Here is a 16957-nt window from a genome sequence, read left to right as displayed (position 1 = left end):
AAAGTCGCCAAAAAGTAGTTGTAAAGTCGCTAGATTTCTCATTATCAACAAAGAAAGATTAAATTTTGTTACTATGGGGTGCTAAAAAGGTCACTAAATCCCTATTTAAGCAATATAAAAGTTGAAAGAAATTGTTGTTGAAAAAGAGTTAAAGTCGCTAGATTGGCAATACTGAACAAACCTGTATAACATGGTCCGCGCATCACGTATTTCACCTGTACATGCGATGTTGCCAAATCCTTTTCACGTGAACTTAGATTGCATTTGAACCAAGGTAATTTGATCGCAGAAAAGTTTTATACAATAGAAGAAGTGTCTGAACTCGGTTCACTTTTCGATCTTCGATCAAAGTTGATCTTTAGTCAGGGAGTTTTATACAATTGGGCCTAAATGGTTTAAGGTAAGACGAAGTTCATTTCTTTGACTACAGTTGTTGAATAGCTGTAACAAATTTTCTTATAACTTACACGCCAAATTTTACTGTTTTTTGTTCTCATTTTTAATGACTGATAACTCCAAAAATATTTACATTACACTTAAGATATTTTGCATTACTTTCCTTTCCATGGACAACATCGGACAAAAATTTCATAGACATCTAAAATGATTCAGAAGTATGTTGATTTGACATGGACCGACCCGTACCCAGAAATGAAAATGTCAAAGTTACATACACTGGGGTGACTGTGATGGGTGCTGGAAACCAGGATACACCTGTGGTGGAGCCATCAATATCTGTTGTGGAGGAGTGTGTGTATAGTATCCACTACCTGCACTGTTACCATGCCGAGGTTGGCTCGTAAACTGAAACAAAAAGCAACAAACAAATCACTCAAACAATGAACTCTGTACAAATGTGAATGAAAACTCCTCAAACAGAAAATCTGTAAGTTTGATTACAATCATTGCAAAGTACTTGAGCGTAGAACTAACATATTCTTCAAGATCTCATAAATGTACAAGATACCTAGAATGTTGCAATCACATGTGCTCACATTTCCAGTCTTCATGCATGATTTTAACCACAACAATTTTTCCTTTGTATGTGTAGGATGATTTTTATAATACTGATTATAGCAGTGGCGGTCCTGCATATTTCTTAAGAGGAGGAAGGAAGTTAACATTACAAAATTACACCTTCATGAATGGAATATGCTATAAATTTGCATACATGTAAGACCAGGTAGTGGTGGGGTTGGCCTTCCCTTTTGTATAGCAATGATTTGATCTGGCAAACTGAGTTCTCTAAATTGATCAAAATATAATATGTTTTCACTTCCATTCATTGTTGAATAATTGCACAAATTAACAATAATTACAAAGAAATTCACAACCTCGCAGCATTTCTCACGCACACTACAGCATCACACGTGTTGGAAGAGACTAGCTACTAATATGTAACCGGAACTGTTTTATGGAAGTGGGAATGGGAAATATTCTGTTAGGAGAACACTGCACCATCCACGTGGTCTGTGTTGTCACATGTACATTTTACAAGTTCAGTATCACATGCTTTTGAAGAATGTCAGTTCTTGTAAAGTCATACTACCATTATTGTTAAAATATAGTTTAAGCATTTAGGGCCATATTCAAAGACATTCTTAGCGCAGGCTTCCGGTGGATGATCAGCGAACTAACGTTTTTTGTATTCATAAACCAGTGTTAGCGATATGATATGAATCCTGTACAAGTAACCAGTCGATAGCCGGGGCTAGTTTAGCATGCTCGTAGCGCGGGCTAGCGAAATGTCTATGAATAGCATTCTTAAGGTTTAAGTGAACTGCCGGTGGCCGAATAATTTTTTTATGTTAAAAATAATGTAGTTAGGAGTACTTTCAATTTGAAATATATTTGTACAAAACTGACAACTTGGCTGTCGCCCTGTCTAGTAGACAATGAATGGAAGTTAATTTCTGGGGCCAAAAGATATGCGATAACTATGTAGAACAACTTCCTCTTTGTTTTATATAAACCCGACTTTAACTCTCAAATATCCTTGAAAGTTTCAAACCATGAATAGTAGCCTATATAAAGTGTAATTAATAATACTTTATTTACTTACTTACAAATGGCTTTTAAGGAACCCGAAGATTCATTGCCGCCCTCACATAAGCCCGCCATTGGTCCCTATCCTGAGTAAGATTAATCCAGTCTCTATCATCATATCCCACCTCCCTCAAATCCATTTTAATATTATCCTCCCATCTACGTCTCGGCCTCCCTAAAGGTCTTTTTCCCTCCGGTCTCCCAACTAACACTCTATATGCATTTCTGGATTCGCCCATACGTGCAATACTTTATTTATAATTTAAAAAAAGTTTATATGGTGTCTTTCATAACTCTGCGTTAAAACTTTTTATTATGTCTCCTACGTGTTATGGTCTGGTTGAATGCAACATCGCTAGATGGCAGCGATAGCAAGCTTGCTGCATGACAGATCAGTTTCTGTCTGCTGCACTATTTCCCATCCATGCACAGAATCAGAGGAGGATCTCGTCCCTATCCATTCATTCACTTGCTTTAAAACTGCTTCTTCCTCTGGCTGCTAGTGCGCTGTTGTCTATGCATGTTAACTGCAGTAGAGGAGGAAAGGATTGACTTTTCTTTTCACAAACAATCTCGCATCCTTCTCACAGTTTTTGCGCAGCACATGAATGCACGTTGTTTAAAACTCCATCAACCAAGGTTTTCTGATAGCTGTGAACTTAAAAATTATCGAATCTTCTTCGAATTTCAAGGCACATATTTTATTTGTTGTTTGCTCTTCAGTATGTTACTCAAATTTCTGAAAAATCTATTTGCATACTTACTGACTCCAATATAATTAAATATGTTCCAAACCTATATGCACATAGAATTATTCAAATTCAGAAACAACTAAAAAAAACTAAAAGAACTCCAAAAGGAAGTAACATTTCAATGGATACTTAGTCATTGCGGTATACCTGGAAACGAGAAAGTCGATAATATTGCGAAACAGGCAACATATTTGCAACCAAGACCTCTTCCAAGTGACATCTCTATCCAGTGCCTTTGCTTCAGTAAAGATACAAACCAATGGATCAACAATTGGCGCTCTTCTGACAAAGGAAAAATTTTACAATATGTACAAAAGAAACCAAATAACCTGAAAATGTACAAAAACTTGCCCAGACATGTTCAAACATTTTTAACAGGAGCCAGAACAAGGTCACATTGTTACACAATTGTTTTTTTTTTTAATCCAAAGCCACCAGGTTGTCTTTTCGACATACCTACACCGATTTCACATTTCTGATAATCCTACTTGTCTGTGGTGTAATAATCATGATGAAGATCTGAAACACATTCTTCTATACTGTCCATCCATAAACCACAAAAGAAGTAAATTAAAATCATCAGTACCAGTTGCAGTAGACACAGCCCTGCAGTATATATTGATGACTACACCCAACTCTGGCTACTAGCAACAGGCATCTATAATGAACACTGATCAAAATATCCCTCATTTGTCGTGAAAAAGAACAACTGAATGGACTACAGTGGACTTTATGTTGTCAGCAAACAGCTGGATACATTAAGAAGATTGATTGATTTACTTTCAAAAGAAGAAAAATGTAAGGAGGACGTTCCTCCCTTCCCGCCCCTGAGGAATCACCACTGGATTGTACACCAGGGACGGAACAACTAGAGACTTCAGTGACGTCACTACAGAAGAGCCCACACACAGCAGAATTGTTCGTTGCACTACAAACTGAAAACGTTGACCACTTACTTTCACTGATCCAGTTGCGCTCTCACAATACAATAACTATCGTTCAGAAAATGTTTTGCAGCTGAATGGTACCGTACCTGCTAGTGCGGGAGGAGAGGGTGGTCAGACCACTTAAAAGTAACGATCTCAAAGCTTCTAGATGTTCTGTCCCTGGTGTAGTACTAATGCATGTTCGTCCTTCCCGAACTTGCTTTAATTGAGTACCTATTTCATCCAGTTACTTTTCAGTAAAACACATTTCTTCTACAATATTGTACTTACTGACCCCAAAGCTCAAAATTATGCCCTAATTTTAATACTTATGTGTTTTCAAGTATTTTCTATGATAGTTTCTTAATATCCCGCTCATAATAACTGCACAAATGTAATCACTATGCCCAGGATTTTTATTACAATTTTAAAACTATTATTTAGGAATTTATGGGTTTATACGAGAAAAAAATTAAATATAAGCAACACTCTATTAATATATTGCAATAACTGGCCTTAGATTAAAATATCTGTTATTATAACATAGTAAGCCTAAAAAATAGCCTGATGATTCACGTGGTACTGATGAGGTGTCTTACAGGATAATTTACCAATATTAATACATATTAATAGTCTATTATGTTTACAGTACTGTACCTTCATTAAATCATTAATCTGTTCAACATCTACTTGGAGGATCTAGAGTCGACGGCAATTGGGAAGGCAGTAGTCTGCTAGCGTTTGCGTTGGGAGAGAGAGATAGAGAGAGCAAGGCAGCGTACAACATTGCCACATCGTACTTCACGAGCACATGTAATACAAATAGCGCAGGAGAGAATTTAAATTATCAAAAGACAATAATGACCACAGCCGCTGATTACTGTAAGCATGACATCAAACATAAACTCTTTCCTTCACTACTAATATTCTTTGCACGGTTCTCAATCCCACCACATGCTTCTGCAGTCGTTTCTTGCGCGTTGGCAACATTGCAGTCAACATCAAGATGGCCGGCAGCATTCTGCTCGTCAACGTTTTTAAAATAATTATATACCTTACACACTATTTTCCACGCCTGTCTATACAATATTTGTCTCTTTTTACAGTCTCTTCTTCTATTTATTTATTTTACACATTCACAGTAAATGTTAGTTTTACTTATTCAATGTATTGAAACACTCACACGAGAACAAACGAACTCTGGAAGTACTTGTTATACCTAGACTGATTCTGATTGGTTCTACTGTACAAGTTTGTGACGTCACATATCAGAAATGCTACGGCGCATGTAAGACCCGACCGCCTCCCGAACTGCCGTCTAGTCTAGTAAAGTACTGTTTTCAGAACGTGGGAGGAATATAGTAGGAAGAAGAAGAATAAAGCGCATAAGATTTGCTGATGACATGGCATTATTAGCAGAAGAGAACATGATACTAAGGGTGTTATTAGCAGAAAAGGAGTGATAATAAGGGATATGCTACTGGAGCACAAAATACTTACCGTCCTGCATAATAAATGTGTGTAGTGAAAACACACCAATTTGAATACTTGCAAGAGATAAGTAAATTCGGAACAACATGCTCTACCTCCAATACAACAAGCTTGTGAATGAAATTGCCATAATTATTTCAATGAAACACGAGACATAAAATTATTAATCATATATACGGGCAATAGACCCTCGATTTAACAGACAAATTGGGGCTAATGGTGTCCGTTAAACCATAAATTTTAAAGGTAATAAACTGACCGGCAAAAAAAAGCGACACTTAAAATAAATTACATTTTTTCCATATAATTAGGAACCAAAGAATTCTCCTTTCATTTTAAGATGTTTAACACATTAGAACATCCCTCTGAATTGTTTGTGAAAAAAAATTGAGGATATGACCATCTTTAGGGCAATTTATTGCGCCCTAATCTATGAAGTACTTATATTTATGATTTTATTTTGAGGGTAGCCCAATAAAAACTTGTAAGGTTTACAAACTTGTGGCACTTTTACTGATGATCTATGGATATCGGAAAACATTTTGAATCATTCACTAAAATTTTAATCTGTTAGTCATGTGCTGTTGTGAGTAAAACATGCCTCTTAGCCCTGACGATGTCGCAAGGGCAGTTGCTTTGGTGGAGGACGAATACAGCCTTTGTTATGTGGCTCGGGTCAATAGAGCATCACTCGGTAGCAATCACAGTGCAATGCAATGCTATAGGAAACTTGGAACATACGACAGGAGATGGGAATCAAGCTGTAGGAGGAGCACAAGTGCCAGGGATGACTATTTCTCACCCTGCAAGTTCTGCGTGATCGACATACCACAGTGGTACAGGCAAAAAATCGACTGAAAAATGTCAGGCATGTAAGAGTGAATAAGCGGACAGTGAGGAGGTGGTTTGCAGAAGCTCATCTTCTGTCCAGAAAATCTGCATATGGATCCCAACTCTAGCCACAGCACAGGGAAGCACGACTTTGTTTCATGAGGCAGCACCAGGGATGGACTCCAGAGTAGTGGGCCTCTGTCTTCTTCACTGATGAGAGCCGCTTTAAGGGGAGGGGATGGTATTTTTAAAATTTTTTTTTCCTATTTGGTGTAAAATATTAATTTTTTGTATGTAGAGAGCTCATAGCTCTGGCAACTCAAACAAATAAAAATATTTAGAAAAAAAAATATTTGGGGGCCCAAATTTGAAAAAAATATACCCAATGCAGGATTGTACTAAAACTGATATATCTAAACCGTTTTTAAGGATAGATTCAAACAATTTTTTTGCAATGTATTTGCAAAAGCATATTCTACAAACTGTCTGTAACAGAATATTGATATTAGTCCCTACGTTTGTAAAATAAACAATTAAAATTTAATAACAATTTTCTGATTTCTTTTCTTGCAAACAAACGGACGTATTTTTAAAATGAAATCAATTAACAACATTCTGTTACAGAGAAAAGTTTCCTAATAGTCTAAAGAATGTGTGTTCTAAATTTCATGCATGTATCTTTAATAGGTCAGAAATTATATCCATTTTTGTCTGGCAATGTAGAAAAAAAAAAAATGAAGTTACTGGAAACTGATAAAAGCGGGCGTGTTTTTTTAAAAATCCATAGTGCAGGAAGTTTAAAAATGACGTCTCAACATCCGATAAGGGCACAAATACCCACAAAATATTATGCAATGCATTCCACACATATCAAAGGGTATTTTAAAGAAAATATATATATATTTTTTTTAAATTTAATTTACCGGAAACAACAATAAAATTGGGTGTGTGATTTAAAAATCCATAACGCAGGAAGTTTAAAAATGGCGACTCAACATCCGATAAGGGCACAAATACCCACAAATTGTTATGCTATGCACTCCACACATATCACAGTGTGTTTTAAAGCATTTTTTTTTTAAATTTACTCATTTTTCACCAAAAAAATACCATCCTCTCCCCTTAACCTGAGGTCTGTTGATGACGAGAAAGGGTGTGGAGAAGGTCTGGAGAGAGGTACTCGCCAGTTGGTTTCTCAAGGACTCTGTTTGGGGGCAGCTCAGTAATGGTGTGGACAGGCATCAGCAATGTGGCCTGCACTGAGCGTGTTCATCGATCGCGTTAACCCTCAATGCACAAAGGTACATCGAACAGATCCTAGAGGACCACGTGATGTCCTTTGTACCTTTCATTGGCAGAACTTTATGCTCATGCACGACAACGTCCGTCTGCATACCGCTCGTTGTATTGTGCAGTATCTACAGGAAATTGGGATACGAACCCTAGACTGGGCAACTTTTAGTCCTGACATAAATCCTATTGAGAATGTGTGGGATATACTCTGAAGGAATGTCTGACGGTGTGACAACATCTTGGCGCAGTTCAGGGCAACATTGGTGGAGGAATGGGATCTCATCCCCCAAAAGACCCTCTAATGTTTAGTGGACAGTAAGCCTCAATACTGACAAGCTCTCATAGACGCCAGGGGTGAAAATACCATTTTTAGTGATTAGTGACCTCAAGCAGTGCAGTGGTGTAAACATTGGCTGCGTTCAGCCGGGACAGCGCTGAAATAGCGACAGCACTGAATGCCTTGCTGGCCGACAGCGCTGAAATAGCGGGCGCCATTTTTCATAGCAAAATTTATTTTGCTGCAAGCATGCTGCTAGCCAGCGAAAGTGGAGGGGGTAGGCAACAACCAATGGTATCATATATTCCGAAATAGACGGAACAATAGCAGTGTGTTTCTTTGTAAACACAGCGCACATTTTGCAATGGTCGTTCAGGACCTCACAGCTGCTGTAACTCAGCAAAAATGAATAGCTGAATTAGCGCTGTCCCGGCTGAACGCAGCCATTAACTTTGTTTTTATTGGCCTTAAATTGAAAAAATCGTGATGCGAGATAATTTAAAAAAATTTCAAGATCTGCGAAAGTTACAGAAAATTGTGAGTATATGCATGTTGCTAATAAAGTTTCAGTATTTTTTATAATCAGATATGTTGTTTTCATAAAATTATCACAAATATTTGAAGGGATATATTTTTATTGTAATAAATTAAGATTTTTTATAAAAATGTGAAGTGTATCACTTTTTTTTGCCAGTCAATGTATTTTACAATACAACACTGAAATTTTAACACTGCAGTATAGTACAATGTATTACTATTTTAATATGAAACACTATACAGTACAGTACTAGGGTCCGATTATTATAAATACAGTAAAAAAAAAAATTATAGACCGTTTTAGTGATAAAAAGTCCCTTTCTGTTAGTCATTGATGGTCCAAAAGAATATGCAAGCACTTATTTACTGGTAGAAGATTGTTGTGAACTAGTAGGCTGAATGGAAAAAGCAACGATCTTCAGTTGCTTTCCAATTGCATGCTGTTTCTTTATTACTAAAGATCGAAAGTGCCAAAAATAGTCTAGAACTAAAGATTTTAAAATATGTCCGTTAAATTCAAAGTCCGTTGAATCAAGGGCCTATCTGTACATATCTTAGCATGAGAGACGACACAACTAACTTATTATTCTTACCATGGGCAATTGCGATTGCATGAATATCTGAGGTGTGTGTACCTGCGTTGGCAAAACCTGCTGCCCATACACCGACACTTGGGGCACCTGTACCTGTAATCAAAGGAAGCCATTATCATAAAATCATCGGTTACCAGTAAATTTGCCCACAATTATAATGCAATATATTCAATTATGTATTTATTAATTTATTACATTTCAATTACTTGTAATTGTGTTATGTACAGTCAGGAACATTTATCGCGATTGGAGACAGGTGATGCTGGTCCCCACTGAGCTATGGCTTGGTTACCACAGGTGAGTGCCTGTATCTCCGGCACTGATACAATACTTATACCATGTGATCAAATATTTTCGGCCTTTCCCATCAGTCAATTTGAATTAATGTTGTCACTAATGCAGAGCGAGTTCCTAAGCACCGTGGCCTCGACACCTCGTTGATGGGTAACTTGGAGTTAGTCTTACAAGTGCTGTGGGATGGTACTGGAGGCATACTGAACCGCTAGAGTTGTCTCAAACAACATGTCTTGTTCGTTTGCAGCCTCAAATTGTTCCAAAAAGTAAGTACAGAAGTTGATGCAGGCTGACAAATCAGGATCTCTCAACTCATAATGACTATTAAAGGAGTTCAAATTCCAGATGCATCAAAGGATATCACCAAAAGAATAATAACCCAATATTTTCGTAAATGATATAATAAATCATTATACACAATACAAAGGGCGGCCGGGTAGCTCAGTTGGTAGAGCAGCTGGCTACAGACTGGAAGATCCTGGGTTCGATCCCTGGTGGTGACAGGAATTTTTCTCGTTGCCAAACTTTCAGAATGGCCCCGAGGTTCACTCAACCTCCTATAAAATTGAGTAATCAAAGGTCAGAGCGTGGTGCCGACCACACCACCTCATTCTAGTGCCGAGGTCATGGAAAGCATGGGGCTCTACCTCTATGCCCCCCCCAAGTGCCTTCATGGCATGTTAAGGGGATACCTTTACCTTTACCTTTACACAATACAAAGTGGACAAATAGTTAATTATACATTAGAAGTTAAATGTTATGTGCAACTTACATGTGGTGGGTACATCTGCTGCCCAACGTTGTTTGTTTGCATGCTTACAACTTGACCTCTGTGGTTAGGCATACGTGGTCCTCCTGGTCCACGAGGACCAGTTGAATAGAACGGCTGCAAAACATGGAGATAAGCATTAGTAGATATGTCTCAAGTTCTACAAACTTCAGCTTGTTACAGATGTCATTAGAGCCTCACCTGTGATCCTCCAGCCCTGGATTGATTTGCTACGAAGTTCATTGCCATAGGTCCTCCTGAAATAAATGTTACTTTTAAATTGGTATGAACTAATTGTTTAGAAATCATGAATAACTACTCTTCAAATATGTAACCAAATTATTACTGAAGAAGAGAAGTCGAAGATTAAATGACAAAATATATTATGCTATTGTTATATTATGTAGAAAAGAAAACCAACAATGAGCAAAGTGGCTCACAATGGAAAGGTCACAAATGTGAAAAACAATATTTTAATATAATGCATATTATGTAGTCTTAGAAGCGCAACTAGGTTAAAAAGCATAGTTTGTATGCTACAAAAAATTAAATCCATATAGTCACTCATCAACATTTTTTAACTTCACATCAGTACGTCATCTGTAGTCTATCCAATGTCAACATCACACACTAAAATGTCATGAAATCTCAGAAAGGAATCTTTGTATTTCTATATTTTCATTTTTTTTTTTTTTTTTTCCAGTTTACGTTTTGTTGTTTATTGCCACATCATCCTTCATTCATTAACTCATGTGCCAGACATTTAGTTATTGTCACAGTTTGATGTGCATATATGAGCAATGTGGATATCACTTTCCATTTGAAAAAGCTCAACAGTGCTAAAATTAGTCTCTATCATAGCCAATAGGTATTTATTTGGCTGTAAAAAAATTTCAATACTTTCCCAAGGGATAAATATTCAAAAGTTGACGAGCACACTTTCACACTAGCTCTCATAGCTGCAGCTACAAGCAGGATATTGTAGCTAATGTTACCTTCCACATTCATCCGACTCATCTGAGCTGGCTATGAGCGACTAGGTGGCTCTCCCTGCTTGCAGCCGGCTCGAGCATGCTACTGACAGGGTATACAGTCTTTCACACTAGCCCACATGAGCTGATCCACAGTGGAGGAAAGAGTATCAGTGCTGGACGTAAAAAAGGTTTGTACATTAAATTATACTGCGCCAGCAATATGGAATATATCACCTTATGTTACAGTAATCTGATGAAAAGGCCTATCGCTAGTTGGAAGTGTGTCCCATAACACTCCGGGCTTGATGAGCTCTATTCAGAAAGAAGGCAGGAGTTAGGTTAGTAATTTTATTTTTATCTATAATACTATCTGTATTATTTTTGTATTTTTTAGAATGTCTGTGACATTATTTACAGTAAAATTGCACAAATATCTGTGCCCACACTTAGATGAGAGATGCGCAATTGGGTTTTGCCAGTCTTGCCTGGTATGCAAACTGTGTCAAATGAAAATAATGCGTTTAATACAACAGTATGAAATATTTTTTTTTTTTTATACCAGTTACTCTTAGGTCGTTACAACCACTTCCAAGAATGAAAGGATATGAAAATAGGTACATTTATACTTCGAATTTGGCTCACCACTCGAACCAGATATTTTCCCTTCATTATCTTACTTTTAGAGTAACTATTAACATTTCCGAGGCTGAAGCACCTGAAGAACAAGAACAAGAAGAACACCAAGGGCAAGGGGCCTCTAAGAAACTTTGACTCAGGCCCAATGGGAAAATAAAAAGGCCAAAGCGGACCCAGTGAGCATCAAATTATTACGGAAGTCTCAGAAACAGGACAGGAGCAGAGCAAAAGATGCAGAGAGAGAGGAGAGAGAGAGAGAAAAAAAAACACACACGCACGCACGCACACACACACACACACACACACACACACACACACACACACACACACACACACACACACACACACACAAAAACGAGTTAACCATTGCTGCTGCACGATGTCATGATGCAGGGCAGATTTTCTCACTTCAGACCAACATTCTCCTTCAAGGCATGCAAATATATCTTCTAATGTATTTTTCATGGGCACTAAATCCAGTAGCTCCTCAGTGACCTTCAGTTCTGAATCAACACTCCGTAAAAATATTGCTAGTTGAGCTATATCTATGGAGCACACGTCTGTGCTCTCAACAAGAGCCATGGAAAAATACACAAAATTCTTTGCGAGACACAATAATAATTGGTCTTCCAAGTCTGTGCCTAAAGCTCTGACTTATCCAGCAATTGTTATTTGTGGCAAAACAACAGTATCGAAGTCTGCCATCTCAACTCGACACAAAATAGTTGATGCCACACTCATACATTCCTTGATGATGTCACTGTCTGAGAAAGACTGTGCATTCTTCACCAGTATAAGGACAATGTGATACTGACTTCAATCACTGCATCGCTGTGAGATATATCCTCATCTTTGGCATCGTACTAAGTGCAAAAACAAAAGCAAATGCAGATTGTTTTGTTGCATTTCTTTCAATAAATTTAAAAACAGGACAGAGAGCTTGAAATGAAAAATGAATTGATTAAACGAGCAACAGTTTTATTGTAAATACCTTGGTGATTGATGCAGCTTTTAGTTCTTGAATCTTCGTGTATCTTTCATAGCCGGTAATATTTCTAAACTCAACTGCATGTCGAAGAGTATAGTGTCATGGCAACGAACATTGTGGACCATTCGGAGTTTCAATAAATAAAAAATCAGATTCCCAGTGGGGATTGAACTTTCCATCCCCAAATGATTTCCTCTTCTTCCAGCTAACTATATCATCAGCACTCATAGCACTCTGTGTTCGAAGGTTACGATAACAACAAAGAAGCGAACTGCTGAACGAAGAGGTGTTTTAGTGAAGAACCAATGGATAGCTACGAGTGAGGGGAGTGGAAGAGAAATTACTGTAGCTTGGAGCTGCGGGCAAGACCTCGAAGTGCGCTCTAGCTCCCGGTGTCACATTTTGTGCATCTCTGGTCTATGACACTAACGGTACCAAAAAAACGAACATTTTGCCGCCCAAACAGAAATTTTAACCATGAAAAAGACGACATGTCCAGGAAAAACCAGACATACTGTAATTCTACCACAATGCCATGTTAGCCATAACAAACGTGAACCTGACACAGTGGAAACCGTTTTGAATGCAATTACGATTAATCAGTCCACAAGTACCAAATTTCTTTGATCAGATGTATTCCACGAAGTACAGTTTGGCATGTACCACAAGAAATTAAATAAATCCCTATCACTTTGATTACAACTTTGGGATAATGCACATCATGAACAGTTCTGTCCACGGATCTTAATTTCTTACGAGATATACTGTGACATAAGCAGGATTTACTAGACAGGATCATGAATCTTTATAATAACATGAAGTGGGGGGGGGGGGGAACTCGTGTTACATGGCAAAGAAAACATAAATAGACATTGTGTGTAAATGTGTGGGTTAGAATAATTAATGACTTCCTAATTAAACTGTACGTATTAGAGGACAACCTAAAATATGAGGAAATTTATCATCTATTTCTGAAAGACATACTTCCCATTTTTTCCCAGAATGTTCCACTGGCAGTACGAAATTAAATGTGGTTTCAACATGTAGTAGACCTGCACACTTCAGACGTCATGCATGGAGATTTATGCATTTTAAATTTTGTGGAAGATGGACAGTTATAGACGTAAACCAATAGCCTGGTCTCTACGCTCACCAGACGATGTTGATATAATACTATGGTACAAATGAGCATTTTCTAATTCAAGTTGTGCAACATGGTGCAATGACAATAGAGATCTTGTAGCAGGTACTCGTGAGTGCAGATTTCATACCTAGTATCACACTCATTTATGCTTGGTGAGCTTGTCAGAGTCTATTCAGAACCTGAGTCTTAGTTGTATGTCAATTCCTTAGCACTTACTATAGTTGTATGTCAATTCCTTAGCACTTACTACCTAATGAACCCATCATCCATCTGGATTGTGGCCCTGCTCAAATCAGATTCTTGCCACCCATTAATCGAATTTGTTTCGATGAAACGTTTAACAGCTCTGTCAATACTTCCAATTGATGCTTCAATTCTTTCCACCATGTAGTGCCAAGACCTTTAATCAGTGTTACGACTCTTGCAGAATTTTCTGGATTTAACGACGTGTCTCATTGAAACCTATTTTCAATAAAGTAAAAAAATATACAAAATACGTCTTTTCATTAGTACACTCCAAAAACTTAATGTACTCTCATAGAGGACGGGAAGTTTTAACATGTTAACATAGATGCACTGCTGGCAATGACAATAAATAATCCTACACAGGCCAGAGGCAGCATCAAGGATCTTGTAGTTGTAGTTCCCAGATTAACAGTCTTTCAAAAATTCTCAGTGAAACCATGAAACTGCTTGTAAGTTCAAAGATAGAATTAAAGTTTTCTTATTTAATCGCAAGATTGCTTCACTTTTTCAAGCATTCCACTTTTATGTCTCAGTGTATATTATTGATGCTTCCGTTGTGTAAACGTTTTTATTAGTTGATATTAGAGGAATAAATTATAATAAATTGATTTCTAATCCTATTCATGCCCTAGGAAGTAATATTTATCAAGAACTGTATGTATAAAATTCTATTTCAGCAGTCCATTCATGAAAACTGCCATCTGAGATTACCTTGTTGTAATGATGGTTGTCCTTGCATATGTGGTGGACCTTGCTTCCCCATATCAGTGGGCCCTGGAGGTGTTGATGTTGGTGCAGGGCCTGGGGGTCCACCTGTATGTTGTGATTGTGCTTGTTGAGGAGCCTGCTGCTGGTGAGGTGGTGCAATTGGAGGGTTTCCAGCGTGGTGCGTGTGATGCATCGCCCTCATTTGTTGTGTGTTTGGGGGACCAGCCCCACCTCCTTGTTGGGGAAAACTAGCACTCGACACATGGAAGCCTACGTCTGCCCCTGTAACAAAGTAAGAATAAGTAAATCTAGCTCCACAACATGGTTTGAATTGAAAGGCATTATTACTCTCTTTGTGAATTCACTTTAAATCAACGTCTAAGTTCTGTCGAAGTTCATTGTTAAAAGAACATTTACAGGACAAAATATTTCGCAAGTTTTCAGTATTAGTGTTACAAAAAAACATCTGCGCACTTCAGATCAAAATCATTGCCCTATGGCTTGGATGGCATGAAAGATAACGATTTTATTTCAACTATCATTCTACCCATTTGCTTTCAGGAATGGCCATGGCACAATAGCCTATCTTTACAGCTCTTTATAAATTCGGACGGAAAATGTTTAGAAATTAAAATAATTTTGAAAATACTACATTCAATCAAATAGATTTTGTAATAAATTAGTAATATTTATATTTATGGAAATATAGTAAATAAAACAGTATATAGGTATGTTTGATTCTAAATTGTCTGTACTGTATACAACAACTTCGCTGACTTACTAGCGAACATCACAAACAACTCTGTAATGTCTCATGCACAATGATTACAATAAAATCCTTATGCAATTAAAGCATGGAAAATCCAAGGAATAAGACGTTACTACAACTGCAACCTTGTTATAAAAAAAATTAAAATAATAATAATAATAATAATAATAATAATAATAATAATAATAATAATAATAATAATAATAATAATAATAATCTGAAGTATGAAGCCTTTCGACCTGTTACGATCACATAAGAATATTCTTTAAATTATGTTTTTGAACGACCTAATGATCATTTCTCAGCTGGGCAGTAATGGAAATTGGCCTTAAGAATTCTGTGTTAATAGGAAAGATTGGGGAAAACTGAGTTTGCAGTGAAAGACCTGCCTTTGCGCAGAGTACTAAATGAATGAATTCTGTGTTAGGACAGCCTCTATAGGTGACAAGCAGTTGACTTGGTATTTCCGGATACCAATGTATTATGACATCTAATTTTAGTTCCTGTAATAATCGTCATTCTTTTATGGTCTAGTCCTGTATATTCTGCTGTATATATCACAAACTACCTGATAACTTAAAATTATTAATTTTAAATCAGTAATTCGTAAATGGCTGGTTTAAAATCCATTACATTCCACTGATTAGTTTTTAGACATGAAAGACATAAATATATAATTAAGAGTTTTTAATTAATTGATTATAGAATATGTTTTTAGCAAAATATTTTTAACATTGTCTAATGCACGCACTATGCTTAATGACAAATGAAATATGAATAAATATGTTCTTCTCATGAAGCTCATTTCACAAGCTTTAATCTTTCTTCTCTTTTCCTTTTATCCAAGCATCGCTAACATAACACTGGTCTTGCCAAGGTTTAATTATTGTACTCGAGTATGTTTTTGCACTAAAGAAGACTTCAAAATGGTATCAATTATTCATATCTCCATGATTATGTTGTACTTAATAATTCAGTCTGGTAAGTATAATTCTAAACCTCGACATGTAAAGGTACAGGGACATCATTTTATTTTTACTTCAATTTTTATTGTACCTGAGTTTTTGAATGTACTTCACTCCCACCCCTTCTACTAATGAAGTTCAATCGTCCTCCACACAGATCCAAGACTGCATATACAGTCATAGTAGCCTTAAGGTCATAGTGAACAGTACGTTCCAAAAATATGTTCGCGTTTTCCAGTGACACAAAGAGCTTTTAATATTGAATAATTTTCGCACAGGTACTATCGTCCGTTTGCCTACGTCGTATCCTGGTTTCCCCAACCAGCTTTTATTTGCCAGCTAGTGGCTGGGCTGTCTTAGCTCTTTTCTGAGAACATTAATTTCTGTTAGGAATTGGACGTCTATGTAATATTATACAACTGTTTAAAATAACTTAAATAAAAGGGCCTCGTTACGTAATTAACTCCCTTTCTACGACCCTACGACATAACCACTTGGACCGACAGTAGATAGCATGTCTGAGTAATTTTATCTTTTCGGATCGGGCAGAAGTGAAGATTGAATTTACAGTACGTAAGGTACTCTTTTAAAGAGTAGGTACAGAATTATTTCAACATGAGTTACTAGTACGAAGAACGAAACTGGTAATTGGGATTAGGTACAACAGTCTATAGTGCGATAATCTGCACATAGAACTGAAGCCTGTATCGAAATGAAC

General features: G+C 37.0%; 1 protein-coding gene across 5 annotated transcripts in view; it reads right to left on the bottom strand.

Annotated features, from left to right (window-relative positions):
* Positions 1-16957, bottom strand: part of LOC138712484 (eukaryotic translation initiation factor 4 gamma 3-like) — a 291440-nt gene that overhangs the window by 111565 nt on the left and 162918 nt on the right. For all 5 annotated transcript variants that reach the window (XM_069844352.1, XM_069844354.1, XM_069844355.1 and 2 more), the window contains 5 exons: positions 14509-14787; positions 10011-10066; positions 9813-9926; positions 8747-8839; positions 675-804 (listed from right to left, as the gene is read on the bottom strand). In XM_069844352.1, the coding sequence (XP_069700453.1) occupies positions 675-804; positions 8747-8839; positions 9813-9926; positions 10011-10066; positions 14509-14787 (672 nt within the window). The remainder of the gene's footprint in view (positions 1-674; positions 805-8746; positions 8840-9812; positions 9927-10010; positions 10067-14508; positions 14788-16957) is intronic.

The sequence above is a fragment of the Periplaneta americana genome, chromosome 13 (genome assembly GCF_040183065.1).
Source record: "Periplaneta americana isolate PAMFEO1 chromosome 13, P.americana_PAMFEO1_priV1, whole genome shotgun sequence".
Classification (NCBI taxonomy): Eukaryota; Metazoa; Arthropoda; class Insecta; order Blattodea; family Blattidae; genus Periplaneta; species Periplaneta americana.
Note: the sequence above shows the minus strand (reverse complement) of the source record. Positions and strands in the feature narration are given on the sequence as shown.